General features: G+C 34.9%; 1 protein-coding gene, 1 non-coding gene and 1 pseudogene across 4 annotated transcripts; 2 read left to right on the forward strand and 1 right to left on the reverse strand.

Moving 5' to 3' along the window:
- Positions 1-4,111: 4,111 nt before the first annotated feature.
- LOC145106925 (lipoxygenase 1, chloroplastic-like) lies at positions 4,112-5,318 on the forward strand (annotated as a pseudogene).
- Positions 5,319-14,744: 9,426 nt separating this feature from the next.
- LOC145109275 (uncharacterized) lies at positions 14,745-18,465 on the forward strand. 3 transcript variants are annotated; one of them, XM_079046425.1, is made up of 3 exons: positions 14,745-15,256; positions 15,775-16,010; positions 16,908-18,465. In XM_079046425.1, exons 2-3 carry the CDS (start codon positions 15,777-15,779, stop codon positions 18,318-18,320), a joined length of 1,647 nt encoding a protein of 548 aa, XP_078902551.1. In that variant the 5' UTR covers positions 14,745-15,256; positions 15,775-15,776; the 3' UTR covers positions 18,321-18,465. The 3 variants fall into 3 exon arrangements, with proteins under 3 accessions (XP_078902551.1, XP_078902550.1, XP_078902549.1); XM_079046424.1 differs by having other exon boundaries at positions 14,745-15,249; positions 15,772-16,010; XM_079046423.1 differs by having other exon boundaries at positions 14,746-15,256; positions 15,772-16,010.
- Positions 18,466-23,556: 5,091 nt separating this feature from the next.
- Positions 23,557-23,638, reverse strand: TRNAS-UGA (transfer RNA serine (anticodon UGA)). Its single transcript has one exon. It is a non-coding gene; the product is annotated as a tRNA-Ser (tRNA).
- Between the last annotated feature and the right edge of the window lie 476 nt (positions 23,639-24,114).

A 24,114-nucleotide genomic window follows, 5' to 3' on the forward strand; every position in this document is an offset into this window, starting at 1 on the left:
CCTTATCTAAGGGACGCGTTTATGATAAGATCAGAGTTCGACTGCGGCTTTTGAAAGCTACGATTGCTAGTCTGATTCTGAAGTCATACTTGCAATAATAGTTACTAGACTTATCCAAGTGGGAGACTATTGGATTAGGTGTCTAAGCCTATAACTATATTTGGTATGTACTTGATTTGATTATGAGCATGGTCCTGTTGGGTTGCCTTCACTCATGCAACTTGATAGGATGACTAGAGGAGAGAGAGAGAGAGAGAGAGAGAGAGAGAGAGAGAGAGAAAGAGAGAGAGAGAAAGAGAGAGAGAGAGAGTAAGATTGATTATATGAATACTAAATTGGTACTCAGAATGATTTTATTAATATATTATTTGGAAATTATATTATTAATTAGTAATTAATCAGAAATTAATTTGGTATTAATTTTGGGATTAAATGAACTGATTAATAATAGAGGGGCTGTTAAGCAAATCATTGATAGTTGTGAAATTGGGCTTAGGACTCCTTGTAAGTGGAGTGGACGAAATTTATGGATTACCCTATATGATTTCGTCCAAGGGCTTACCAAGGAGGTTCATGGGTTGCTTTGGGCTTAAGTTAGGAACTAGGGTTTCCTTATCCAAGTCCAGCTTGAAGACTAAGCAACCTAGCCATATATAAACCTCCTGAAACCTAAGGATTTCAGCCCCCTATGAGATTCTAAGAGAACCTGGCCGATTTCATCATCTCTCCAAGTCATCCTTGTTGTGTAGAGTGTTTGTGACTCCATTAAAGGTGCAACACTTGGGGCACTAAGCTTTCAAGAGTCAAGGATTGTTCTTGTTATTACAATATAACAAGTGAGGTAATCTTCCAAACCTTTTATATATATATGCATTACTGAATTATGTATGCTAGATTTAGGGTTTTGCTCTGGATATTTCATTTGCATGTATAACTTGAGAAAAACCTAGATCCAAAGCAATTAGGATTGCATGTACATCATAGGAATGTTGTAATGCTCAAAACCCATCTGACACGCCTGATAGATTTTCGTGGTGACATTCTTCTGCCATAATGTTTAAAGGTGGAATGATTGTAAGTCTTTGATAATGGTCATGAATCAAGTATTATCGAAACAGAGTGTCTTAACTATATGTTTGGTTATGTCGATTGTGCAAGAAATAACGGTATAAAAGACACATAAAGAGTCTAGCTATATGATTCTATAGTATCATAAAATACTCCTATAGTATTTTTAAACTTTATGTTCGGTTCTAGAGTTTCCTTGTATGGGGTGTTGGTAAGTTTTAGACTCGTTGTTCACCACGACCATTCCCAACACATGTTAGTCATATCTCGCATAAATATAGTTGATCATGCTATATTTATCCCAGATATGATTACATAACTATCTAGGCTTAATAGTAGTGTTCAACTTATCTCTTTACTTTTGTATTGTTCCCGTGATGACATTGTTCTAGTATGTATGCATGTACATATACTTTTATAAAAATATTATTATATTTTAAAAAGTATATTTCTTGGTCAGAGTGTTTTAGCCCCATTGTATTTATATTTGTATATCTTACGTGGTTTGATATACTTAGTTCACTATAAACAATGCTCTGATACCAATCTGTCACACCCCAAAACCAGAACGACGGAAACGTCTGGGGTGGGTGACTTCATGTACAGTATCATAACAATTGAATATTTATGATCAAAGCCATACAACCATCATATTGATAATTTATAAGTTTACATTGTATTCAAATCATTGTTTGTTTGACATCAAATACATATGACAAAAATATATGACGTGATGCTATAGTGCTCCATCCTCAAAAACCGTTTTGATTACCTGTTTACTAATTTCCTGAGAATACAAGCAGTTTTGAAAAGAAGTGTCAACAATTAAGTTGGTAAGTTCATAAGAGTTTTGTATGAGAAAAATCTACCATTTTTCCTTGTAAGTTAATAGAGTGTGATTTCCAGAAAATCCAATATTTTCTTTTAAAATGAGTTGTAGATCTTAATCCCAAGACCAAAATGGTAAGTAGTGCTGCACTGGACAATAGTGTAATGTAGCTTTATCATTATTTAAAACTAACTGAAGATAAGTTAGCCCCGTAAACCAAATGTATTGTTAATACCCCATGTGAGTTATTATAATAGTGCTAAGCGACATAGATGGCCTGTCACGACGTTCGTCAAGCGTCGGAATGTTATGACATTTTTCACCCCATACCTGTCGGTCTAACTGTAGCTAACAGCTTAGGTGCGTGATTATCAGTCCCATATAGATCTATACACAAGTATCACACTTTCTTACGGGAGATTCAGGTTATAATACAAGAATTTTGTATGTACTCCAGTAAGTACGTGAAGATAGTGTCTCACAACCTTGTATCAACAGGTTTACATATAGTGTAATGAAAACCCTTTCGGAAGTGAAAAATTGCCTTCCATAGTGGTTACATAGTGTAAAATAATTATACCTTTAAATAATCATTTCGTTGTTCCGAGAGGGTAAACTAGTGAAAATGCCCGATAAACTATACTTATTATAGCTTATAAAAATGCTTCGTTGACATGTAAAACCTTTGCATTTAATGTTATCATTTTACCATGATAAAAGTAATATGGAATGAAATAATTATATATGTATTTTTATATAATTATGCACCTTGCTGAACATGTTTCAAATGTGATAAAGTCTCATAAACTATACTTACATAGTTTATTATAGAAATTAAATTTGTATCCTATATATATATATATATATATATATATATATATATATATATATATATATATAAGTAGGTTCTGGCGAAAATATAAATAATTTGTGAAAATGAAAGAACATATCAAAATGTGCCACGTGTGTTTATTTATTACAAACAATTTAAAATTAATTATTGATTACATAATAGAATTAGGGAGAAATTGGTAAATTTTATTTTTTATATACGGTTACAAAGAATGTAACTGTGCCATGTTCCTGATTGCACGGAGTTAATTATGAAAAGTGAAATCAAATGACACCTCCATTTATCGTCGGTCTTCAAAGTTAGTCTCCACTTCCAGTCTTCCACCACCGCTAGACCCCTTCGACCAATGCACCGTCTCCAATCATGGCTTCTGAAATCAAACGAAAGCCTTCATTCGTGATGCGTTAAACGACATTGTCCTGCTCCACCGCCCTTCGCGACTATAGTCCACGTGACCGCCGCTGGCTATAGTCGACGTTCACTACCGTCGCTTGCTACCGCCGTCTATCGGCACCACCAGTTCTCTCTATAGTTCTAATTCTCTTCTATGGTTCTCTTTTTAGTTTTTTCTTTGTTTTCGGCACCACCAGTTTTCTCTACGGGTCTAATTCTCTTCTATGGTTCTCTTCTTTCTTCGTTCTTTCTCCCTCACTGCTTTAATTATGTGAAATTGGTGAACTGGCTTTTAGAAAATAATAAAAATGTTTTCTTTTTTGGTGTATACGAGTATTGCACGGTATGAATGGGATCTTAGTGTACAATCCTGCGAATTGGATGCTTGAAATGATTACACCTGTTATTGAAGAGAGAATTGGGCAGGACTTTGTCGTGATTAATAAGAACTATAAGCAATATTTGTAATATTTTTATAAGGGAACTGATTTGTACACAACAATTTTTCTCCATACACTACAATTGATGCTTTAAAATGTTGTATTGTACAACTCTATAATGCATAAATTGTTGTGTATGGCAAAAAACTGTTGTATACGAATCACTTCCCTTTTTATAATAAAAAGCAAGTATAATCACGATTCACTTTTCATGCTTTCGATTTTATTAATCAGCCCCATCATTTTTTTTCATATCTGCAGCCATATCTATCTAGTGAAACTCCATCAGAAGGTCTTTGGATCAAATCTATGATTAGGATGTTTGTAACGATTTGGGAAATCCGGATGGGGAAATGATTGGTCGGTGATTTCATTATCATCTCCACTTTTCTCATTCCTTTGTGTGTATATATATGTTGGATCCCCAAAGCATATTCTTTCATATCCACCAAACTCTGTTTTTCCCTATTTGTCTTTGTTGATTAAGAAAACTCATTTCAGTTTCATCCAGAATAAACTAGAATTAAGATGGCACTTGTAAAGGACATCACGAGCTATTCTATGGTGGATAAATCACCATTTCTAGGTCACCAGAAAGGGGTTCAATTTTCTATAAACCCTGTTAGTGTTAGGTTTCTGCTTGATAAAACGAGGTCGAGGTCAAGTCGATTGAAGAAAAGTGTTAGAACAACGAGTCTGGGGTGGTGGTGGCCATCAGTGAAGATTTGGTTAAAATTGTGAGAATTAAAAAGTCGGTCACGTTTAAGGTGAGAGCTATGTTGACTGTTAGTAACAAGAGGAAGGGGGATTTTACCGAGACAGTTGTCAATAAAATAGATGCTTTGACTGATCAAATCGGGAGAATTGTTGTTTTATAGCTTTACAACAACCATATTGATCCATGTAAGCCAACTGTTCGATGAAATGCCTCTAAGAATCTTATCATTACAAATCATCGCCAAAATGATTAAGAAAGAATGCTCTCAAATTGGTTTTTCATTCTCTCTTACTAGATTACCTTATTAACTTTCTAATATTCTTTTGTTTCAATATTTGATCTTGAAGAAACAAGAGCTCCAAAGAAAAGCAAAGAAGCTGCGATTAAAGATTGGTCAAAGAAATCAAATCTAAAAACCGAAAGGGTTAATTACACCGCTGATATCTTGGTGGGTTCAGAATTTGGAACACCTGGAGCAATCGCCATTACCAATAAACACCAAAGCGAGTTCTTCTTGGAGACTATTACCATTGAAGGATTTGCATGTGGTCCTGTTCATTTCCCCTGTAATTCTTGGGTTCAATCCACCAAAGATCATTGAAAACCCATAATTTTCTTCTCTAGTCAGGTAAATTCAACACTTTTCCCACTTACATTCCAAGTCAAATCTTGATTATTTAGCTCGTTATTATTCAACTTGAAAAAACTAGCAACAAAAGAATCCAATTTCCATCCGAATCAAAAATGTCAAGATTCAAACTTTCAAAGTCGAACCTTAAGTTTCCATCCGATGACTTATCATAATTTGAATATTACTGGTCTTAAAAAGATACCCAATTTGGATTCCAAGCTTTCGCTTTCATTGATCAAAACTATAACATTCTTTTTTCCTATTTGCAACCATATCTGCCTAATGAAACTCCATTAGGATTAAAGTCTTTAAGACAAAATGACCTTAAAGATTTAAGAGGTGATGGAGATGGAATCAGAAAGCTATCAGATCGAATCTATGATTAGGATGTTTATAACGATTTGGGAAATACGGATATGGGAAATCACTATATTAGGCCATCACTTGGAGGTGATAAAACCCCATATCCAAGAAGATTCCAAACTGAACCTAGTAATTATGTATATTTATAATTTTTATTTATTGCATGATTGATTAACTGTTGATAAAAATGTTGATTTTGTCTTGGTTGTAGGGATCTTTATGTTGAGTACATCATGCAAACCTTGAGGAAATAAATGGTGATGGGGATCTTTATGCAATTGTTGCAGGCTGGACTGGTTAATGCATGATGGGGCCTTTGCTAATATATATTTATTTACTGTGTTTATTTTTTTTATAGTTTTTTTTAATTTGTGTTAACCATGAAAGAATGGCCTTTTGTATTGTTATTTATTCCTATCACCGACAATGTAAAATTTCATTGGATAAATCAAATTTGGTGTTATGTTCTTTGAAATTATGTTTAAGTTAAGTGTTATATAAAGAAATGATATTCTAATAAGTGTTTGAAAAGATTAAGATCGAGCTAGAAAAATAGAAGCAAAAAGTAAAGATTTAAGAAGACAAATTTCTAAAAAATTATGATTAAACGGAAAAGGATAATTTCAACATAATTAAATAGTTTTTATGTAGGAATCGTAATAGGCATAACTAATGCACATATAATTATGTAGAAACAAACCAACTTACGGTTTCTTAGATGGATATAACCGATTATAGAAGTTACAAATCAGGAAGTTTTTAAAATTACAATTATACCCTTTTAACCTTCTTGTAAATTATAATTTAAAAATTATATGTGGGTGAGGTGTCAAATCCTACTAGGTTCTTTTCATTTTCACAAAATATATGTGTTTTCGCATGAGCCCTCCCTATATATATATATATATATATATATATATATATATATATATATATATATATATATATATATATATATATATATATATATATATATATATAACATAGCGTGTTTGTCCTTGTTTTTCATAGGTTTATGTTTTTATCAAAACTTTGCATGTAAAAGTTCACAAGTTTGGTTGTAAAGCTATTTCATGTATTTAGCATTTTTCTCGCAAAAAGTAAGAAAACGTATTTAGACATTGGGTTTTAACGTAAGTTTTCTTGTGTTTTACTTGTATCCCCCCTAAAACATGGAAAGTCTCGAAAAATGTAGGGGGTATGAACTCACCTTGAGTGTGATTGTGGTTGGTTAAAGAGGTGATGGTGAAGATCTTCAAACTTAGAGTACTTGAAGGTGGTTGAAAAACTCTTTGAAGATGGTATTATCCAAAAATTCTAGGAACCAAACTTGGAAAATAATCCGTGGAAGGTTGAACTTGATCTTGAGAGAAAAAGTGGAGAAAAACGTTGAAATGCGAAGGGTGTTGGAGGAGTTATTGGCCGAAGCTATATATGGGAAACAGAGGATGGGTTGAAGTGGACGTTTGCATTGAATTGTGCAATATATCACGTTGGGAAAATGTAACTGTGACATCTCCCTTTTCACGGCCAGAAAAGACCGATTTTGTTTATGCTTTGTTTAAAAATCAGAGTAATAAAAGTGTTGCGGAATTTGTTCCCAGTAAAACATGATAAATACATTATCAAAGAATTTCCGAAGAAATATATTTTTATTCATTTTTAAAACATTTGGGATGTCATCGTCAATACAGAAACATAAGCATAAACAGAACTTACATTCATTTACTCTAGTGATCTACATCTCTTTTAAATCTCTCAGTGTAATGTAACTTCATATCGACACCTGTGATAGAAATAAGCTGGAGTAGGTCAGGTTGGGAAACCTGGTGAGTACATAGGGTTTTCAACCCACAATAATATAATTATTATGTTTAAACATCAAACAATCAACCCAATTACCCAATTACCCATCCCCATTATCTTCTTTACTCTTAAGGATCTACCCTGAGAATCAACTATTCCTCGTTCATTCATTCCTAAGGATCATCCTAAGGAATCGGCACGAAGTCCATCGTCACCGGGGTTTAGGCACTAAGTCTGCATAGTCGCCAGGATTTATACAACAGGCACTAAGTTCGCATAGTCGCCAGGGTTTAGGCACTAAGTCTGCATAGTCGTCAGGGTTTATACAACAGGCACTAAGTCCGCATAGTTGCCAGGGTTTTGGCACCAAGTCTGCATGATCGCCAAGGTTTAGGCACCAAGTCTGCATGATCGCCAGGGTTTAGAGTGCGCCGGGTGAACACATCGTTCACAACACCTACAGGTTGCGAGCCTGCTAGTGTTCCACTGGACTGTCTAGAATAGTCCGTGGTTGTCATCCATACTCTGCTAGATGACGGGGACATCATTTGGGAAAAAGGCTTCTCACATCGTCCACCTCTCACCCTTACCTCATGGTCTATATCACCTCTCAACTCATCATCCAACTCATATTTCATCTACCTATGTTTTACCCAACATATTATGTAGATATAAATACATATACAGTTTAAATCATATAAAACTTGTATAAAATCGTTCCTCCAGCATAGATAGAAAGTATACAGATAATATACACATATAGCACGTAATTTATATAAAATACTTCATATCTATGTGTAAGATGAAAGTAACTATGCACTCACTTGTTAAGGTGGTGATTCTGAACTCAGACAGCGTTTCATTATCTCAAAAAAAATTTCCCTTGACAAAACCTAGTATCAATACCACTAGGGTTTAGTCTAACGTTAACCGCGACTAATTAATAGCCTAGCTATTATTACTATTATATAAGCGTTAAACAACACTCTTATATAAATCATAATAATAGCCCAAATAATTATTTTAAGGTCTTAATAATGTTACTATAATTATTTAAAAGATATATTAAAAATAGCATAGGCGTAGCTCATTTACAGCGGGTTTTCTCGATAACCGGGCTTCGCTTGGAGCAGCGTTTCAGAACCGAAAGACCCTTTTTCTCGGGACTCCGGGAGCCTCGGGGCTTCCTTCGAGTGCTAGGGGGTTCCCTAGGGTTTAGGGGGGGTTTGGGGCTTTAGAGAGAGAAGATATTTTTGGTGTGAGAAATCGGAGCACTTCGCACCTCTATTTATAGTGCCAGACTTCGGTGGTACGTTGGGCGTAGCTTCGGATGAGGCTGCCAGCTCGCATCCAGCTGTCTCGCACGTGCATCGGACCCGGATAAGACCGGAGTACGCGGGGTGTACTCAACCTAGGACCCGGGGCGTAATGCGAGGCTACGTGTCGCGATCCGAAGCGGTTCCTCCAATCAGTGATCGATGGTCCAGATGCAGCCACGTCGTCAATCTCGCAACAGGCTTCACATTTTCGAGTTCCAACTTCAAAAATTCGTATCTTCCTCATACGAGCTCCATTTTCGACGTTCTTTATATCCACACGTAGGTGGGAATGTACTCTACAACTTTCTTTTAGACTCCGTCGGCTAATTTTGACTTTATTTTAAAAGTTATATTTTTAACAGGCCGGGACAGGATTGGTCCGTTAAAAATTCATAACTCCTTCATCCGACGTCCGTTTTCGTCTGTCTTTTTATCGTTACGCTACTATTAATGAGATCTTTAATTCTCGTTTAGGTTGTGTCGGCTAAAAACCGTTCGATCTAATATTCGAACTTCGGGTTGTATACTGTTAAGCCGAAACTTCGAAAAATCATAACTTCCTCATACGAAGTCAGATTTGGGCGTTCTTTTGATGGACACTCTCTGTTTAACGTATTCTACGACTTTTGTTTAGGTTGCTAAGGCTAAAGTCGCTCTATTGTAAATTCACTATTTACGCTTCCCGGTGTCGCGTTGGTTCCGTTGCGAAACTTCGACGGGTCATAACTTTTTCGTTATAACTCGGATTTCGGCGTTCTTTATATGTACGAAACCCTTGTAACATATACTAACACTTGGTTAAGATTATTTATTCTAAATAATATTTTTTCGAAAAGTCGTTTTCGACCCCTATTATCTCTAAATTGACTAGCCCGGATCTACGGGCGTTACAGTAACGCCCGTAGATCCGGGCTAGTCAATTTAGAGATAATAGGGGGGTCGAAAACGACTTTTCGATAAAAGATTATTTAGAATAAATAATCTTAACCAAGTTGTAGAATATGTCTCAAGGGTTCTGTACATATAAAGAACGCCGAAATCCGAGTTATAACGAAGAAATTATGACTCGTCGAAGTTTTTCGGCAAAACCGGCACGACACCACGAAGCGTAAATAGTGAATTTACGATAAAGAGACTTTTAGCCTTAGTAATCTAAACAAAAGTTGTAGTATACGTTAAACCGAGAACATACAAAAAAGAATGCCCAAATCTGACTTCGTATGAGGAAGTTATGAATTTTCTAATATTTGACATAGAAGTGCATGACCCGAAACTCGAATTTTAGATCGAGCGGTTTTTGGCCTACACGGCCTAAATGAGAGTTGAAGATCTCATTAATAGGAACTCAACGGTAAAAAGACAGACGAAAACGGATTCCGTATGAAGAAGTTATGAATTTTACGCGGACATTTAACAGTATAATCTCCTCGTACTTTTAAATTTAAGATCGTTCGAGAATTAGCCGACGAAGTCTAAATGAAAGTTGTAGATCTTGTTTTTACCTACGTGTGGATATAAAGAACGTCGAAAACGGAGCTCGTATGCGAAAGTTATGAATTTTTGAAAATCGGCTGATTTCCACCCTGTGTGCGATGCCACGTGTCAGCACCAGGCGAAACCTTGGAGCCTACGCAACACCACGACGTGGTGAGTGGCACCACGACGTGGTGATGTCCCAGGAAGCCTATAAATAGAGGTGCTGGGTGAAGCTCATTCCTCACCCCTTCAATCCCTTCTTTCTCTCTCTAGAACATCTCTCTAAGCCCCAAAACCCCCCAAAGCCTAGGGTAACTCCCTAGCACGAGGTGGAAGCCCTGGAGCACCCGACGGCTCCGAGAAAAGAGCCTTTCGGCTTGGAAACACTGCTCCAAGCGAAGCCCGGTTTTGAGAAAAAAAACCCGCTGTAAGTGAGCTATGCCTACCCTATCTTTAGTATAACTTATGTTTCAATATAGTAATATTATTAAGACCTTAAAATAATTATTTGGGCTATTATTATGAGTTATATAGAGTGTTGTTTAACACTTATATAATAGTAATAATAGCTAGACTATTAATTAGTCGCGGTTAACATTAGACTAAACCCTAGTGGTATTGATACTAGGTTTTGTCAAGGGAAAAATTGTTTTGAGATAACGAAGCCCTGCTCGAGTACCGAGTCACCACCTTATCAAGTGAGTGCATAGTTACTTTCATCTTACACATAGATATGAAGTATTTAATATAAATTACATGTTGTGTGTGCCTATTGTCTGTATACTTTCCGTCTATGCTGAGTGAAAGATTTTTATACATGTTTTAAATGATTTAAACTGTATATGTATTTTATATCTACAAAATGTGTTGGGTAAAACATGGGTAGATGAAATAGTTGTTGTATGACAAAAAAAATAAAATGATGAGAGGTGATATAGACCATGAGATAAAAGGTGAGAGGTGAACCATGAGAGAAGCCTTTTACCCAAGTGTTGGCTCAATCTGTACTCGCAACCTGTAGGTGTTATTTGAACTGTGTATTCACTATCTGTACTCTAAAAACCCATTGCCATGTATTGCGAGTGGATTCTCGGAAACGATACTGTCGATAAACGAGATAAAAACCCATTGACATGTATTGCGAGTGGATTCTCGGAAACGATACTGTCGATAAATGAGATAACCCTGCAACTATGGATTTAGTGCCTGATGAGCAAACCCTGGCAACTATGGATTTAGTGCCTATTTAGTAAATCCTAGCAACGATGGATTTCGTGCCTATTCCTTAGGATAATCCTTAAAAGAGAATGAACGAGGAATAGCTAATTCTCAGGGTAAATCCTTAAGAGTAAAGAAGATAATGGGGATGGGTAATTGGGTTAATTTTTTGATGATTAAACATAATAATTATATTATTGTGGGTTGAAAACCCTATGTACTCACCAGGTTTCCCAACCTGACCCACTCTATCTTATTTCTATCACAGGTGTCGATATGAAGCTACTTTACACTGAGAGATTTAAAAGAGATGTAAATCACTAGTGTAAATGAATGTAAGTTCTGTTTATGCTTATGTTTCTGTATTGACGATGACATCCCAAATGTTTTGAAAATGAATAAAAATACATTTCTTCGGAAATGCTTTGATAACGTATTTATCATGTTTTTCTGGGAACAAATTCCGCAACATTTTTATTAAAAGAGGTACTCTGATTTTTATAAAGCATAAACAAAATCGGTCTTTTCTGGTCATGAAAATGGGGATGTCACAGAAAAGATCCACCAATCACGTTGCAGCACCACTGAAATCACATGGTGATTTCGGCCTAGCACCACCGAGATTACCAAGTGATTTCGGTCATGGTACCACCAAGATCACCAAGTGATTTCGGTCATGGCACCACCGAGATCACCTAGTGATTTTGGTCATGGTACCACCGAGATCACCTAGTGATTTCGGTCCAGGTACCAACCGAAATCATAATGCTTTGGGTCCTAATCACTTAACCTTCATTGACTTGTTTGATTTTTGCTGACTTGTTGACTTTGATTGAGCCAGAACTTCCAGTTGTCACATTGCATGACCCTTTCATGTGTTATGTGCTGCTATGTATATCGAGCGGGGCTCGATGCGAGCCGAGGCCCGATGATCGAATCGTATGATACTGTGTTATGATCATTGTATGTGTTAGCATGATTATGTGATATATATTGTATGTGTATAGTGGGTGGGGAATGATATCAGGAGGGGCTAAGAATAACAAATTTGTATACCGAACGGGGCTTGATGCCAAGCAAAAACAAATTTGTATACCGAGTGGGGCTTGATGGAGGGAGGGGCTCAATGTAGGACGGGGGCCCAGTATGTGATTTATTATGTATGGTATGAGGTAGTTTGGGGAACTCCTAAGTTTTGTGCTTATGGTTTTCAGTTTATGTTTCAGGTACTTCTAGTTCTAGAGGGAAGAGCTCGGGATGGCTGCATCGCACACACCGTGTAGTTCCGCTTTTGTGATATACTCTGATTGATATGATGTTTGATACACTTATTTTCACTCTGATTGTATTAATGATGATTTTGGAATACTGTTTTATCTAAATTAAAAAGGAAATTTTTGGGTCATATTTTGGGACGTTACATTTACCAATGATCACAAGTTGTTATACTGATTGATCTACTTACAGGAAAGGTGCCTAGAATGGTCACGTTGGCTTGGATGTTTGATTTTAGAAAGGCTATATGCCGAAATGTTCCTACCTCCGGAATGTCCTGCCTGGTTGATCCTTACTTGATAGGTCTTGAAGTAGACATTGGGATTGTTGAGGAATCTGAAACCCTTAGGATAATGGTTCCATGAAGTATGAAATTAGACTAAGACTTATCATTATTTACATCTAGGTCTTTTGGAAAAGGTGTAAGGGGAAGCTCTACCCGATTCACCTATCGGCATACACTTTTATCAGGTGAGTGTGTAGTTACTATCAAGAACATAATATTAAATCAAAAGTATTATCTATAAGCAACATTAAGTGTTTATTTGTATTATATGTATTGTGTGCTACTTGTATAAATATGATAATACTATTGGATTAGGAACCATATTTGACATATATTGCCGTTTTGCATAAGTCCGGATTAGTTAAATTAGGACATGTAAAAGGTATTTAGTTCCCAATAAGTTGGAAATTAGATAGATCTTATTATGGGGTAGAGTGTGAGACCAGATAGTGTAGTTTCATATTCCTCATCTTTCTTGGATGACCAGAAATGGTGGGTCCAGATAAGACAACTAGCAAGTATGTCTAGGTCATCGACCAGAGTAGATGACAACACTTGACTAAAGTAGTCTAGTGAATTACGATCCTAGCATGGACTTATAATCCATGGACGTAAATAAAATGGGATACCATATTTATCAAATCTCTGAACATTAATTGCGTTTATATGAGTTACATTGGCCAAGGACACCTTTAGCTGTGTAGTCAAATAGTTACTCAAATGATTCATCACGTTGGGTGGTTCCTCCATAGAATCGTTGCTTTAGGATCTATGACGGTCGGTTGGGTTGGGTAGTTGATCTTAGGTCATATATATATATATATATATATATATATATATATATATATATATATATATATATATATATATATATATATATATATATATATATATAGATTTGACATCGTTGTTTGCAGGAATAATATTATTTATTATCATTAAATTATTATGGGCTTGAAAACCTAATGCATCTCACCAGGTTTTCCCAAACTTGACCCACTCATTTTATGCATCATATGTAGCGAATGTAAGGTTGTCGAGGTCTAGTTAGGATGCTGAGTGGAATAAAGAGATATGCCTGTAATAAGTAGTTTCATGACCTTTTAATATAAATACACTGTAATATATGTTTGGATATGAACGATGACATCCTCAAGGTTTTAAATAAATGAAATAATTTTTGGTTATCTCAAAAATGTTTTGTTTATCTAGGAATTTTTTGAATCTCAATTTTATAAAGCGTAAAGAAAATGTTTTAATTGGTTCTGAAAAATAGGGGATGTCACATATTGACTTTATGGGTTTTGTACGAATGAGATCTTGAACATGTTATTGTGTTTAAAGAATCATGGAGAGAGAGAGAGAGGGATAGAGAGAGAGAATATATATATATATATATATATATATATATATATATATATATATATATATATATATATATATATATATATATAATGAGAAAGAGAGAGAGGGGGGGGGGAGAGATGTATTAATTTGGTTCAATCTCATGTGTTTAATCATCTGGGTTCATCGGTGTATGTGTTTGCGATGAATCAGGTTTATATTTGTGTTATTTTATATCAGATTTTGAGAGAGAGAGAGAGAGTGTGTGTGTTCGTCGGAGCTAGGTGAATTTTCCAGCAACCGAAAGTTTTGGAATAAAGAAGGGGGTGATTTTTTTTGTTTTTTTCTTTTTTAAATAAAATATTTAAAAAATAGAAAAATAAAATAACAAAGGTAATAGAGTTTTTTCAAGCAAATTCAAATCACAATAAAAAACAGGTTTATGATAGTGTCACTCCAAAATATTTTGGACTTAAATGACAATTTTTTGAGTAATTATAAGGGCCATTTTTACAATTTTTTCAAATGATATCTGTAGCGTATAATTTAATTCTTTTGGACAACAACATATGAAGAAAATATCAATTAAAAATACTAAACGTCAATAAATTCTTCTTCACACTAAAAAACATAAAAGATGTGGCGAAGGAATCTAAAACTAATGAATGATAGGTGACATGTAGAGAGAGATACATACATATGTATCTTTCTCTCTCTCTATATATATATTATAGATTATCTAAATAAATCTACTTTTGCCCAAAACCCCAGACCCAATTCCCAAATTCTTTTTCTAGATTACATTTGCCAAATGGGAAAATCAATGAGTGATCGAATCACAACAATATACGTGCCATTAAATATCAAAGAAGACGACAGATTGACAAACTTCAAGTCAGTCTTCTTCCGATGGCTTCTTAATTTCTAGAGAGAGAAACCCAAACAGATTTTGAGAGAGAAAGAGCGAAGATAGGGATCTATCTTTCTTATCTGGGATCTCTTCCTCTCTCTATCTTGTTTCCGTATCTGTTGATCAGAAAAAAGTGGCCCAGCCGATCGGAGATTTCTTCTTTTTTATCTTTTTCATGGCTGTTTAGTTTCATGGAACTCACGAGAAAGCTCGATTGTCGGAGTTGTTTGATTTTTTTCTTCCAATTTTGGAAATTCTGACGAAAATCGATTCTTCGAGTTCAGAATTCTTACGATTTACCAGAGACCCAAATACAAAAAGTACGAGGTAGATTCTTCTCTAATCTCCTAATTACTTTTTTATGTATTGATTGATTCTTACTGTTTTACGATTGAATTAACTGTATATGAAATCTGTCTTTGATCCGATTTAGGTTTCTATTAGCCTTCATCTCGATTTGTTGAATGCTTATAGTTGATTTTTTAAACTACTGTTTTCATTGGTGTTCGTGTGTGTTCCTCAGTTCTCCAATTTGTATCACTTGATTTTCCACTGTAACAAGCCAAGAATATTTTTTGTTAAAATGTCAAAAGTACGCTGTAGTTTGCATAAGGAAAAGGAATCATCATACTCAATATGTTTTGTAATAAACAAAATTGCTCATTTGCATTACTTTCTTTTACTTTTTTTCACAAATGGTGGTTGAAAATGCTATGTACTTGATCTTTTTGCAAAGATGATGCTTAAAGTTTGTCTCAAATTGATTATAGTATTCTTTTACCATTTTCACAAAAGAGAAGAAGGTTAATTTACAAATCGGTTTGTTCTTGATCTAATTGCAGAAGAAATGGGAGCCAAAGTAGAATCCAAGACATATTTCCCAAGTTCAATGATAGATCTCAACAATGGTTTTCATAATGATATTTGGAATCCATATCACGATGACAAAACTCACAAGATCTCTGGCCCCACAAACAGTCACCATTATAACTACTTTCTAACAACACAAACCATAGATGGATACGCTAAAGAACAGATTAGGCAAACTATCTTGAAGCATGAATCAATCTTCAAACATCAGGTCTGATTTTGAGTCTATCATACTCAATTTTCTAAATCTTTTTCTTTTAAACCCACAAGTTTTTTAATGTTCTTGAACATACCCATGTTTAAATTTTGTGTTTTTTCACCAATATCTTGCATTTCATCTACTATCTTGCTCAAAATTTAGCATCTTTTTTTCTTAAAGCAACAAGCTTTCTTATGTTCTTGAATGTACCCATGTTTAAAGTTCTTGTTTTTTCACCATTATTTTGTATTTCATCTATCTTTCTCGAAATTTAGCATCTTTTCTCTTAAAGCAACAAGCTTTCTTATGTTATTGAATGTACCCATGTTTAAAGTTCTTGTTTTTTTTTCACCATTATTTTGCATTTCATCTATCTTTCTCAAAATTTAGCATCTTTTCACTTAAACCCACAAAAAATTTAGTGTTCTTGAACATATCCATGTTTAAATTTCGTGTTTTTTCACCATTAATGCATTTAATCTATCTCGCTCAGATTTTAGCATTTGTTCTCTTAAAGCAACAAGCTTTCTAATGTTCTTGAATATACCCATGTTTAAATTTCTTTTTTTTTCACCATTTATATGTATTTCATCATCTTGCTCAAAAATTAGCATCCTTTCTCTTAAACCCATGAAATTTTAGTGTTCTTGAACATACCCATTTATAAATTGTGTTTTTTCGCCATTATCTTCCTCAACTTTAGCATCTTTTCTCTTAAAGCAACAAGCTTTCTAATGTTCTTGAATATAGTCAATATACCCATGTTTAAATTTCTTGACTTTCACCATTATTATGCATTTCATCATCTTGCTCAGAATTTAGCATCTTTTCTCTTAAACCCACGAGTCTTATAATGTTCTTGAACTTACCCATGTTTAAATTTATTGTTTTTTTTTTATTGCATTTCAGCTCCAAGAACTTCATCGCCTGTACAAAAGACAACAAGATTTGATGAATCTAACCAAAGAAACACGTATTTTTGCCTCAAGTTTTCCTCATTTGGGCTCGACTTTTAGACCTTTCAATTCTAGAAATGGGAAAAGTCTCGGTGTTCCTGAAAGACGAGTGATTGATTTACAACCGTCTGCTGATGAGCAACAAATAGGAATTTTTCAAAATTTGACCCAAAAAAACCCGTTTAATTTGGCCGATTTAAACAAACCGATTATTGAATGCATTTCATCTGCCAAAAAAACGTTATTTGGTGTCGAAATCAACTCTGTTCATCAAAACCATTGGCTCGGGTCCTTCGATTCAGGCAATTCAAGATCGATGACAAACTCAGAGTGGCAAAACCGTAATAAACATGAACAATCGCTCCCCCTTTGGATGACCAAAGGAAAAGAATCAACCGTTCATCATATCAACTTGAATTCATTACAGAATCATTCTCACCAGTTCTTCAACAAAGCTGACGTGGCATCAGATGATCATGAAACACGCGAATTCAAGAAAGTAAAACTCGATGATTCCCGGACAATTACCATGATTCTTGGTGTCCCGATTATTGACACGAAACTTGAATCGAACGTTAAACATGATATTGATTTAAACATGTCTCTTGATGAAGAAGATGCTCCACCTCCGGCGCCGGAAACACCACCTTCGCCGGAAGCTCCGGCACATAATTCGCCGGAAAACCCTTCCGCCATGGATTCCGATCTGGAGCTTGTGAACATCGCAGCAGAAGCAATCATATCAATTTCAACTTTTAACCCGCCTGAAAATCCTGAAAAACCGGTAGAAAGTTTGATGTGGTTTGCAGATGTGATTACGAACGATTTGGAATTGGAGAAAAATTTTGTTGAAAAGAGTGAGGAAATGGATTACTTCGAGTACATGACATTAAAACTTCAAGATTCGAAAGAAAATCATGATGATTTTTATAAACCGGTGATCATGGAAGACAAAAAAGAAGAGGAAAACAATAGTTTGTCGCTAAAAAGAACACCTCGAAAAGGACAAGGAAAAAGGGGGAAACAAAAGAAAGATTTTCAGAAAGATATTTTACCAAATATTGTTTCTTTATCGAGGCGTGAAGTTACAGAAGATCTTCAGATATTTGAAGACGCGTTTTCTGGGACGGGTGTTTTTTGGCAGTCTAGTTTATCGAAAAGGAAAGGTGGTGGTAGGAGTGGAAGAGGGAGGCGGCGGTCGATGGCGGCAGAACCCTTGTGCCGCCCACAGCCGCCACCGGAGCAGTGTAGGGAGTTGGCGTTGGAGAAGAGTCTTGGCGGGTGGGGGAGGAGGACACGGCGGTTGCCGAGGCAACGGTGTTCAAATGGTGGTAGTCATTATCGGTCTCTTGCTTTGAAATGTTGAGTAGTGGATCCCCTTTTGTTGTAGTGTTATTGTTGTAGATAATTATGTGGAACTTTTTATATTGTGTCTACTCTACTACAACTGATTAAACTTATCACAAAGTTATTTTGTTTTTGTATTTGGAAGATAAATGTCGTTTAGAGTATTTGGTTGCCTATATGATGATTATATGTGAAATTCAATGTTTTAAAAATCGTTTGAACCGACGTTCGGGAGTCGGAGACGAGAACGGTTCAATAACAATTGATTTTTTGTCAATTTCCAGACCGAATCGAGTTAGACGATTTCTTCAAAACGCGGGTTGAATCGATATAAAAACCATTTGAACTGGTTTATTGGACTTGGATAATTGGATTATACTTAGTCCGTTAAAAACAGCTCATTTTCAAAGCACATTGAAAAGCTCGATGATTAGGTTATCCGGAGTGTACACAACTCAAAGGCCAACGCATATTACTACCGGATACAATTTTGACACAATACTTCTTAACCTAAAATTGATTTTCAGTTACACAATTTAAACAAAGGCTTGTGAACTACGATTAATAATTCCTAATTTGTGTGTTTAAATACATATACAGCCTTTGAGGACGCCTATTTTTGAACGACAAATATAACTTACCCATACATTACTCCTAATTTCATTTATGTCTCAGACGGGATTTGAATCCTCGACCGGTAATAAGGGACACCTGATACAGTTGGGCTAGAAGCCATTTGGTCTTTTAGAACGCTTTTAATGTGACTTTGACTTGGATTTTGACGGTAGTGGTAATGGTGATGGTCGTGGAGGTTGACGTGATCAGAAAAAGGATGTCGGCGGTGGAGTATAATGGAATAGAGGTGGCAACCAGGCAGTTGTGTCGTGGTTTTGTCTAACACAACACGACATGACAAAATTTTATGTAACACGAACACAACACGACACGATGTCGTGTTTTTTTAAATTAACATGAAACGAACGAACTAAAAAACGACAAACACGACACGACACAAAAAAGATAACATAAAATAACAATTATTTTATTTAATTAATATTTAATCATACATCATTGCAAAGAACTTGGGTATAATATTTTGGACCTCTGATTTATGTTTAATCAAATAGATCCATGTGAATCTTGAATGATCATCAACTATGGTAACAAAATACCTATGTCCCTGATATGAATCAATGTGATAAGGTCCCCAGATGTCACAATGAATTAGATCAAATGATTTACTTGCAATATTGTTTTTATAAACAAAAGGAGATCGTTTCTGCTTTGCTAATGGACAAATCAAACAAACATGTTTATCTATCTTCTTATTTAGGGACAACGCATTGCTAAGACACATAAGTTTCTTATTTGAAGGATGCCCAAATCTTTGATGCCATTGTTGTATAGAAACATTGTTGATGGAACCAATCTACAACTCTTGATCCAACAGATACAATCCTGCATTCACACTACCCTTGCCAATCATCATCTTGTTGCTCATCTGCTGTATAATGGCATAATCATAATAAAGGGCAACCATGACATTTTCGTCCTTGGTTAATGATGTGACAGAAATGAGATTTAACTCAAATTGGGGAACATAAAGAACATCTTTGAGAATTAGGTTATCATTCAATTGCAAATTACCCATTAAATGCACTTCAATAAGCATTTGATTGGGCAATTTGACCCGAGTATTAAAAACCTTTTGGGTGTTGATAAAAAGATTTTCATCATTACATATGTGCCTGGTAGCTCCTGAATCTATGATCCAAAAATTGGATTTATAATTTCCAGATGTGGAGTTCAGAATGTAATGAGTACTTGCTTTGAAATCTTGTATGGAGACACCATTGGAAGAAGCTAATTTCCCTGAAAACATGGCTATGAATTGTTTACACTGTTCATCAGTAAGTCCAGTTACAACATCAGCAAATTCAGAAACTGAATTGTTAGTCAATTGATCAGCTGAAACGGAATTGACTCTTAAATTGTTCCCATTTGTGAACTTAAAACCTGGTGGAAAACCATGCAACCTGTAACATTTTTCTTGTGTATTAGGGATGAAAGTGGGTCCAAACCCGGACCGGATGGACCCGGACCCGGAAAACCCGGAACCGGTTAACGGGATTTTGTTGAACCGGAAACCGGACCGGTATATAGGAACCGGTTCCGGTTCGGTTCCAGGTACGGTACCGGGTAAAGTGGGTCTAGAAACGGAAAACCCGGAAACATCAAAGTGGGTAGGTTTGAACCGGATAAAGTGGGTTTAGAACCGGAAAAACCGGAATGTTTTGGTAATTACTTACTACTTAGTGGGTTGAACTTTGAAAATTTTCATATTGATATCCCGACTTTGGGGGACTGTAACTCATTGAATATGAAACCAAAATTGAGAAAATTATAGTCTAAAATCATGTACAAACTCTAAACTACACTCTGGAAAAAACCACATGTCAATTCGACTGTAAACGAATGAAATATGCATGTGTTAACATTTTCACAGAATACAAAGTACAAAAACAAATAGCTGAAAAGTTGAAAATTTTCAGTTTTGATATCTCGACTTCGGGGGACTGTAAATCATTGAATATTAAACCAAAAATGACAAAATTATAGTCTAAACTCATGTACAAACTATAAACTACAAGTTGGAAAAAACCACATGTCAATCCGACTTCAAACGAATTAGATATGCATGTTTTAAAACATTCACAAAATACAAAAAAAATGAAAAACTAAAAACTTTCAGCTTTGATATCTCGACTTTAGAGGACTGTAAGTCAATGAATATAAAACTAAAAACGGCAAATTTATAATCCAAAATCATGTACAAACTCTAAACTACACGTTGGAAAAAACTGTATGTCAATCGGAGTTGAAATGAATGAGATATGCATCTTTTAAGCGTTTCACAAAAACTGGTTTCGACCCTAAGAGTGGTTCCGGTTTTTAGACCCGGTTTACCCGGACCCGATGGACCCAAACCCGGATTACCCGTAACCCGGATAAAGCCAATTTTTAAACCCGGAACCGGAACCAGTTCTATATATTCTGGTTCTAACGGTTCCGGTTCCGGTCCGGTTTTCCGGTTCTAAATCTCATCCCTATTGTGTATGCCCAGATTTCTTGCAATAAGTGCAGTACAGTTGAGCCTACTTGAAACTTTTGTACTGATTGTTATTAATAGATCTTGACCTATTATAATCCCCATTTTCGTCTCTAACATTGAAAGCAACAGTAGATTGAGATAGCTGAGTATTACTTACAGATCTCTGTCTTTCTTCTTGAATGATTAGAGAAAAAATGCGATTAACATTTGGAATAGGATCCATCAGCAAGATTTGACCACGAATTTGAGAGAAATCATCATTTAATTCCATCAGAAAAGTCATAGTTTGCTCAATTTCTTTAACTCCACCACAAATGCACAAACCACAGGTACAATGCATGTTGTAATTGGCCAATTCCTCCCATAGAACTTTCAATTTGGTGAAATATGTGCTTACAGTGTCTCCTCCTTGAGTAATATTCATGATATCACGCTTAATTTGAAAAATTCTGGGACCATTGCCATGCTAGAAACGATCTTTGAGCTCCTTCTAGATATCTTTTGCTGTTTTGAGATATATCACATAGGCTACTATCTCTTTTGAAATTGAATTGAGAATCCATGAGATGATGATATTATTGTTACAGGACAAGGATTTGAATCGAACAAGATCAGTTTCTGGTGGTTGATTAATAGTTCCATCGACGAAATCCATTTTATTCTTCACTGATAGAGCGATCGTCATAGCATGACTCCAAGAACTATAATTGTCTCCAGTAAGAATCTGAGAAACGAGAATAGTTCCTGGACTATCAGAATGATGAATGAAATAAGGATCGTCTGAATTTTCTTGTGTATTGATCCGATTTGTGACATTAGAAGCCATGATGATCGATCAGATAAAAAAACGAGAGTTAAATCGAAGAACAAAAAAGGGGAAAAATGAAAAGATCAACGATTCACAGAGTAATCGTAATGAATCACAAAGAAAATTAGAGGATTGAATCAAATGAGAATCGAATCTGCAAAAGAAACGATTCAAACGAGAATCATCTTCAAAAACGGAAGACGCTTTGATACCATTTTACAGTTTGAGAAAAGAGTAAATCTGTTACTTGGATTGAATGAAAGAACTGTACAAAACATATATACACAGACTAATTTACGCTTCTATATCTAACATGAACCTAATTGAATCTAAACAGAGCCACAACTAACTACTAACTAACAGAACATTTAACAGAAATAAACTTCTGTTAAGTTATAAGTCTAATACATGACACAAAAAACACGACAAACAAATGCTAAATCTTGTCAATTTTGTGTCGAATTTTAAACACGAACACGATACGATACGACGTCGTTTCCTTTACACTTGACATGATCACGACACGAACATGAATTCAAATTTTAGTTTCGTACCAATTTTGTTTCGTGTCTTGTCATCAATTGTCACCCTTATAACGGAAAAAGGAGAAGATGGTGGTGGGCCTTTTACTTTAATATTTATACAAATTAAAAAATAAATAAAATATATTGAATTTATTAAAGAAAAATATCATTTTAAAATGGGTCATAGACCAAAACCATAAGAAATTGAAGGCACATAAGACTATTTGTGTATATATATATATATATATATATATATATATATATATATATATATATATATATATATATATGGACTACACTTACGATGTTTTGAAACCATATGTCCATATGTATCACTTATGTAATTTAGTGTATTAAACATTCTAACATCCTCTCAAACAAACAGTATTATAGCAGTAAGAATTGTGAATTTTGTTAGCCAAGAACCAAAAATATGAAGTCGGGTGTATCGTAGAAATATCAACAGTATACAAAGATGACGAATCACAAGGCACTGTGATTGTCCCAAGTTAGAGATGGCCAAGAATGAAATGAAAACCAAATTTAATATTTGTAACATCTGTGAATTCTATTTTGATGTAAAAAAGGATGAAATATTACAATTATTTATAAATATTTAAAACACCTTAATAATGACTATAAAGATATTCTAACATCCTCTCAAACAAACACCTTAATCATGAAGGAAAACTAAAAAATAAGTTAGTTAAAATGGGACAACTGCAAATTTGGAAAGTTGAAGGGGGTAAATTGGTATTTCTGGAAGTATCAAAGATTAATTAATTAGTGCTTAAAATTACAACCAAGAAAACGTCGACAGCAGGGTTCGAACCTGCGCGGGCGTAGCCCAATAGATTTCAAGTCTATCTCCTTAACCACTCGGACATATCGACTGATTTGATATCAATGCTTTTAGTTGTTATATAATTAACTTATCTCACGATGATGATCTAAGTAAAATCTTGTATGCCCACGGGCTACAAATATATAATAGAAATTGGAACTTAAAGGAAAAAGAATTCGAGAACCAAGGAGAGAGAAAAAACAAATTGAGAACCACAATAAGATAAAATATACTTATATTGATAAACTCTCAAATTAGTCTATTCATCTTTAAAAAATGAGAGAGAATTTTATATAAAAAAGCTTAACAAAGCACTATACAAAACAAGGGAATTACATGAAATTTATATTGGTGATTGGATTTGGAAGCCAATCAATCCAATTAAATTAATTTTTTAAAGAGACAAAACTAATGAAAGAAAAATAAATTGGGTTAAATGAGACTTAATTTTGGCGAATATAGATAAATTTGTTCTTATTACATGAACAAGAAATGTAAAGAAAGAATATTCTTCATTACTAAATC

Source organism: Lactuca virosa, chromosome 4 (genome assembly GCF_052849685.1).
Source record: "Lactuca virosa cultivar CGN04683 chromosome 4, Lactuca_virosa_CGN04683_v6, whole genome shotgun sequence".
NCBI lineage: Eukaryota > Viridiplantae > Streptophyta > Magnoliopsida > Asterales > Asteraceae > Lactuca > Lactuca virosa.

What these genes read in the sequence shown, in the direction of transcription:
- LOC145109275 (XM_079046425.1), top strand. Translation starts at nt 15,777, where the DNA reads ATGGGAGCCAAAGTAGAATCCAAGACATATTTCCCAAGTTCAATGATA. An exon ending in AATCAATCTTCAAACATCAG is followed by an intron (nt 16,011 to 16,907) that starts GTCTGATTTTGA and finishes ATTGCATTTCAG; the next exon opens with CTCCAAGAACTTCATCGCCT.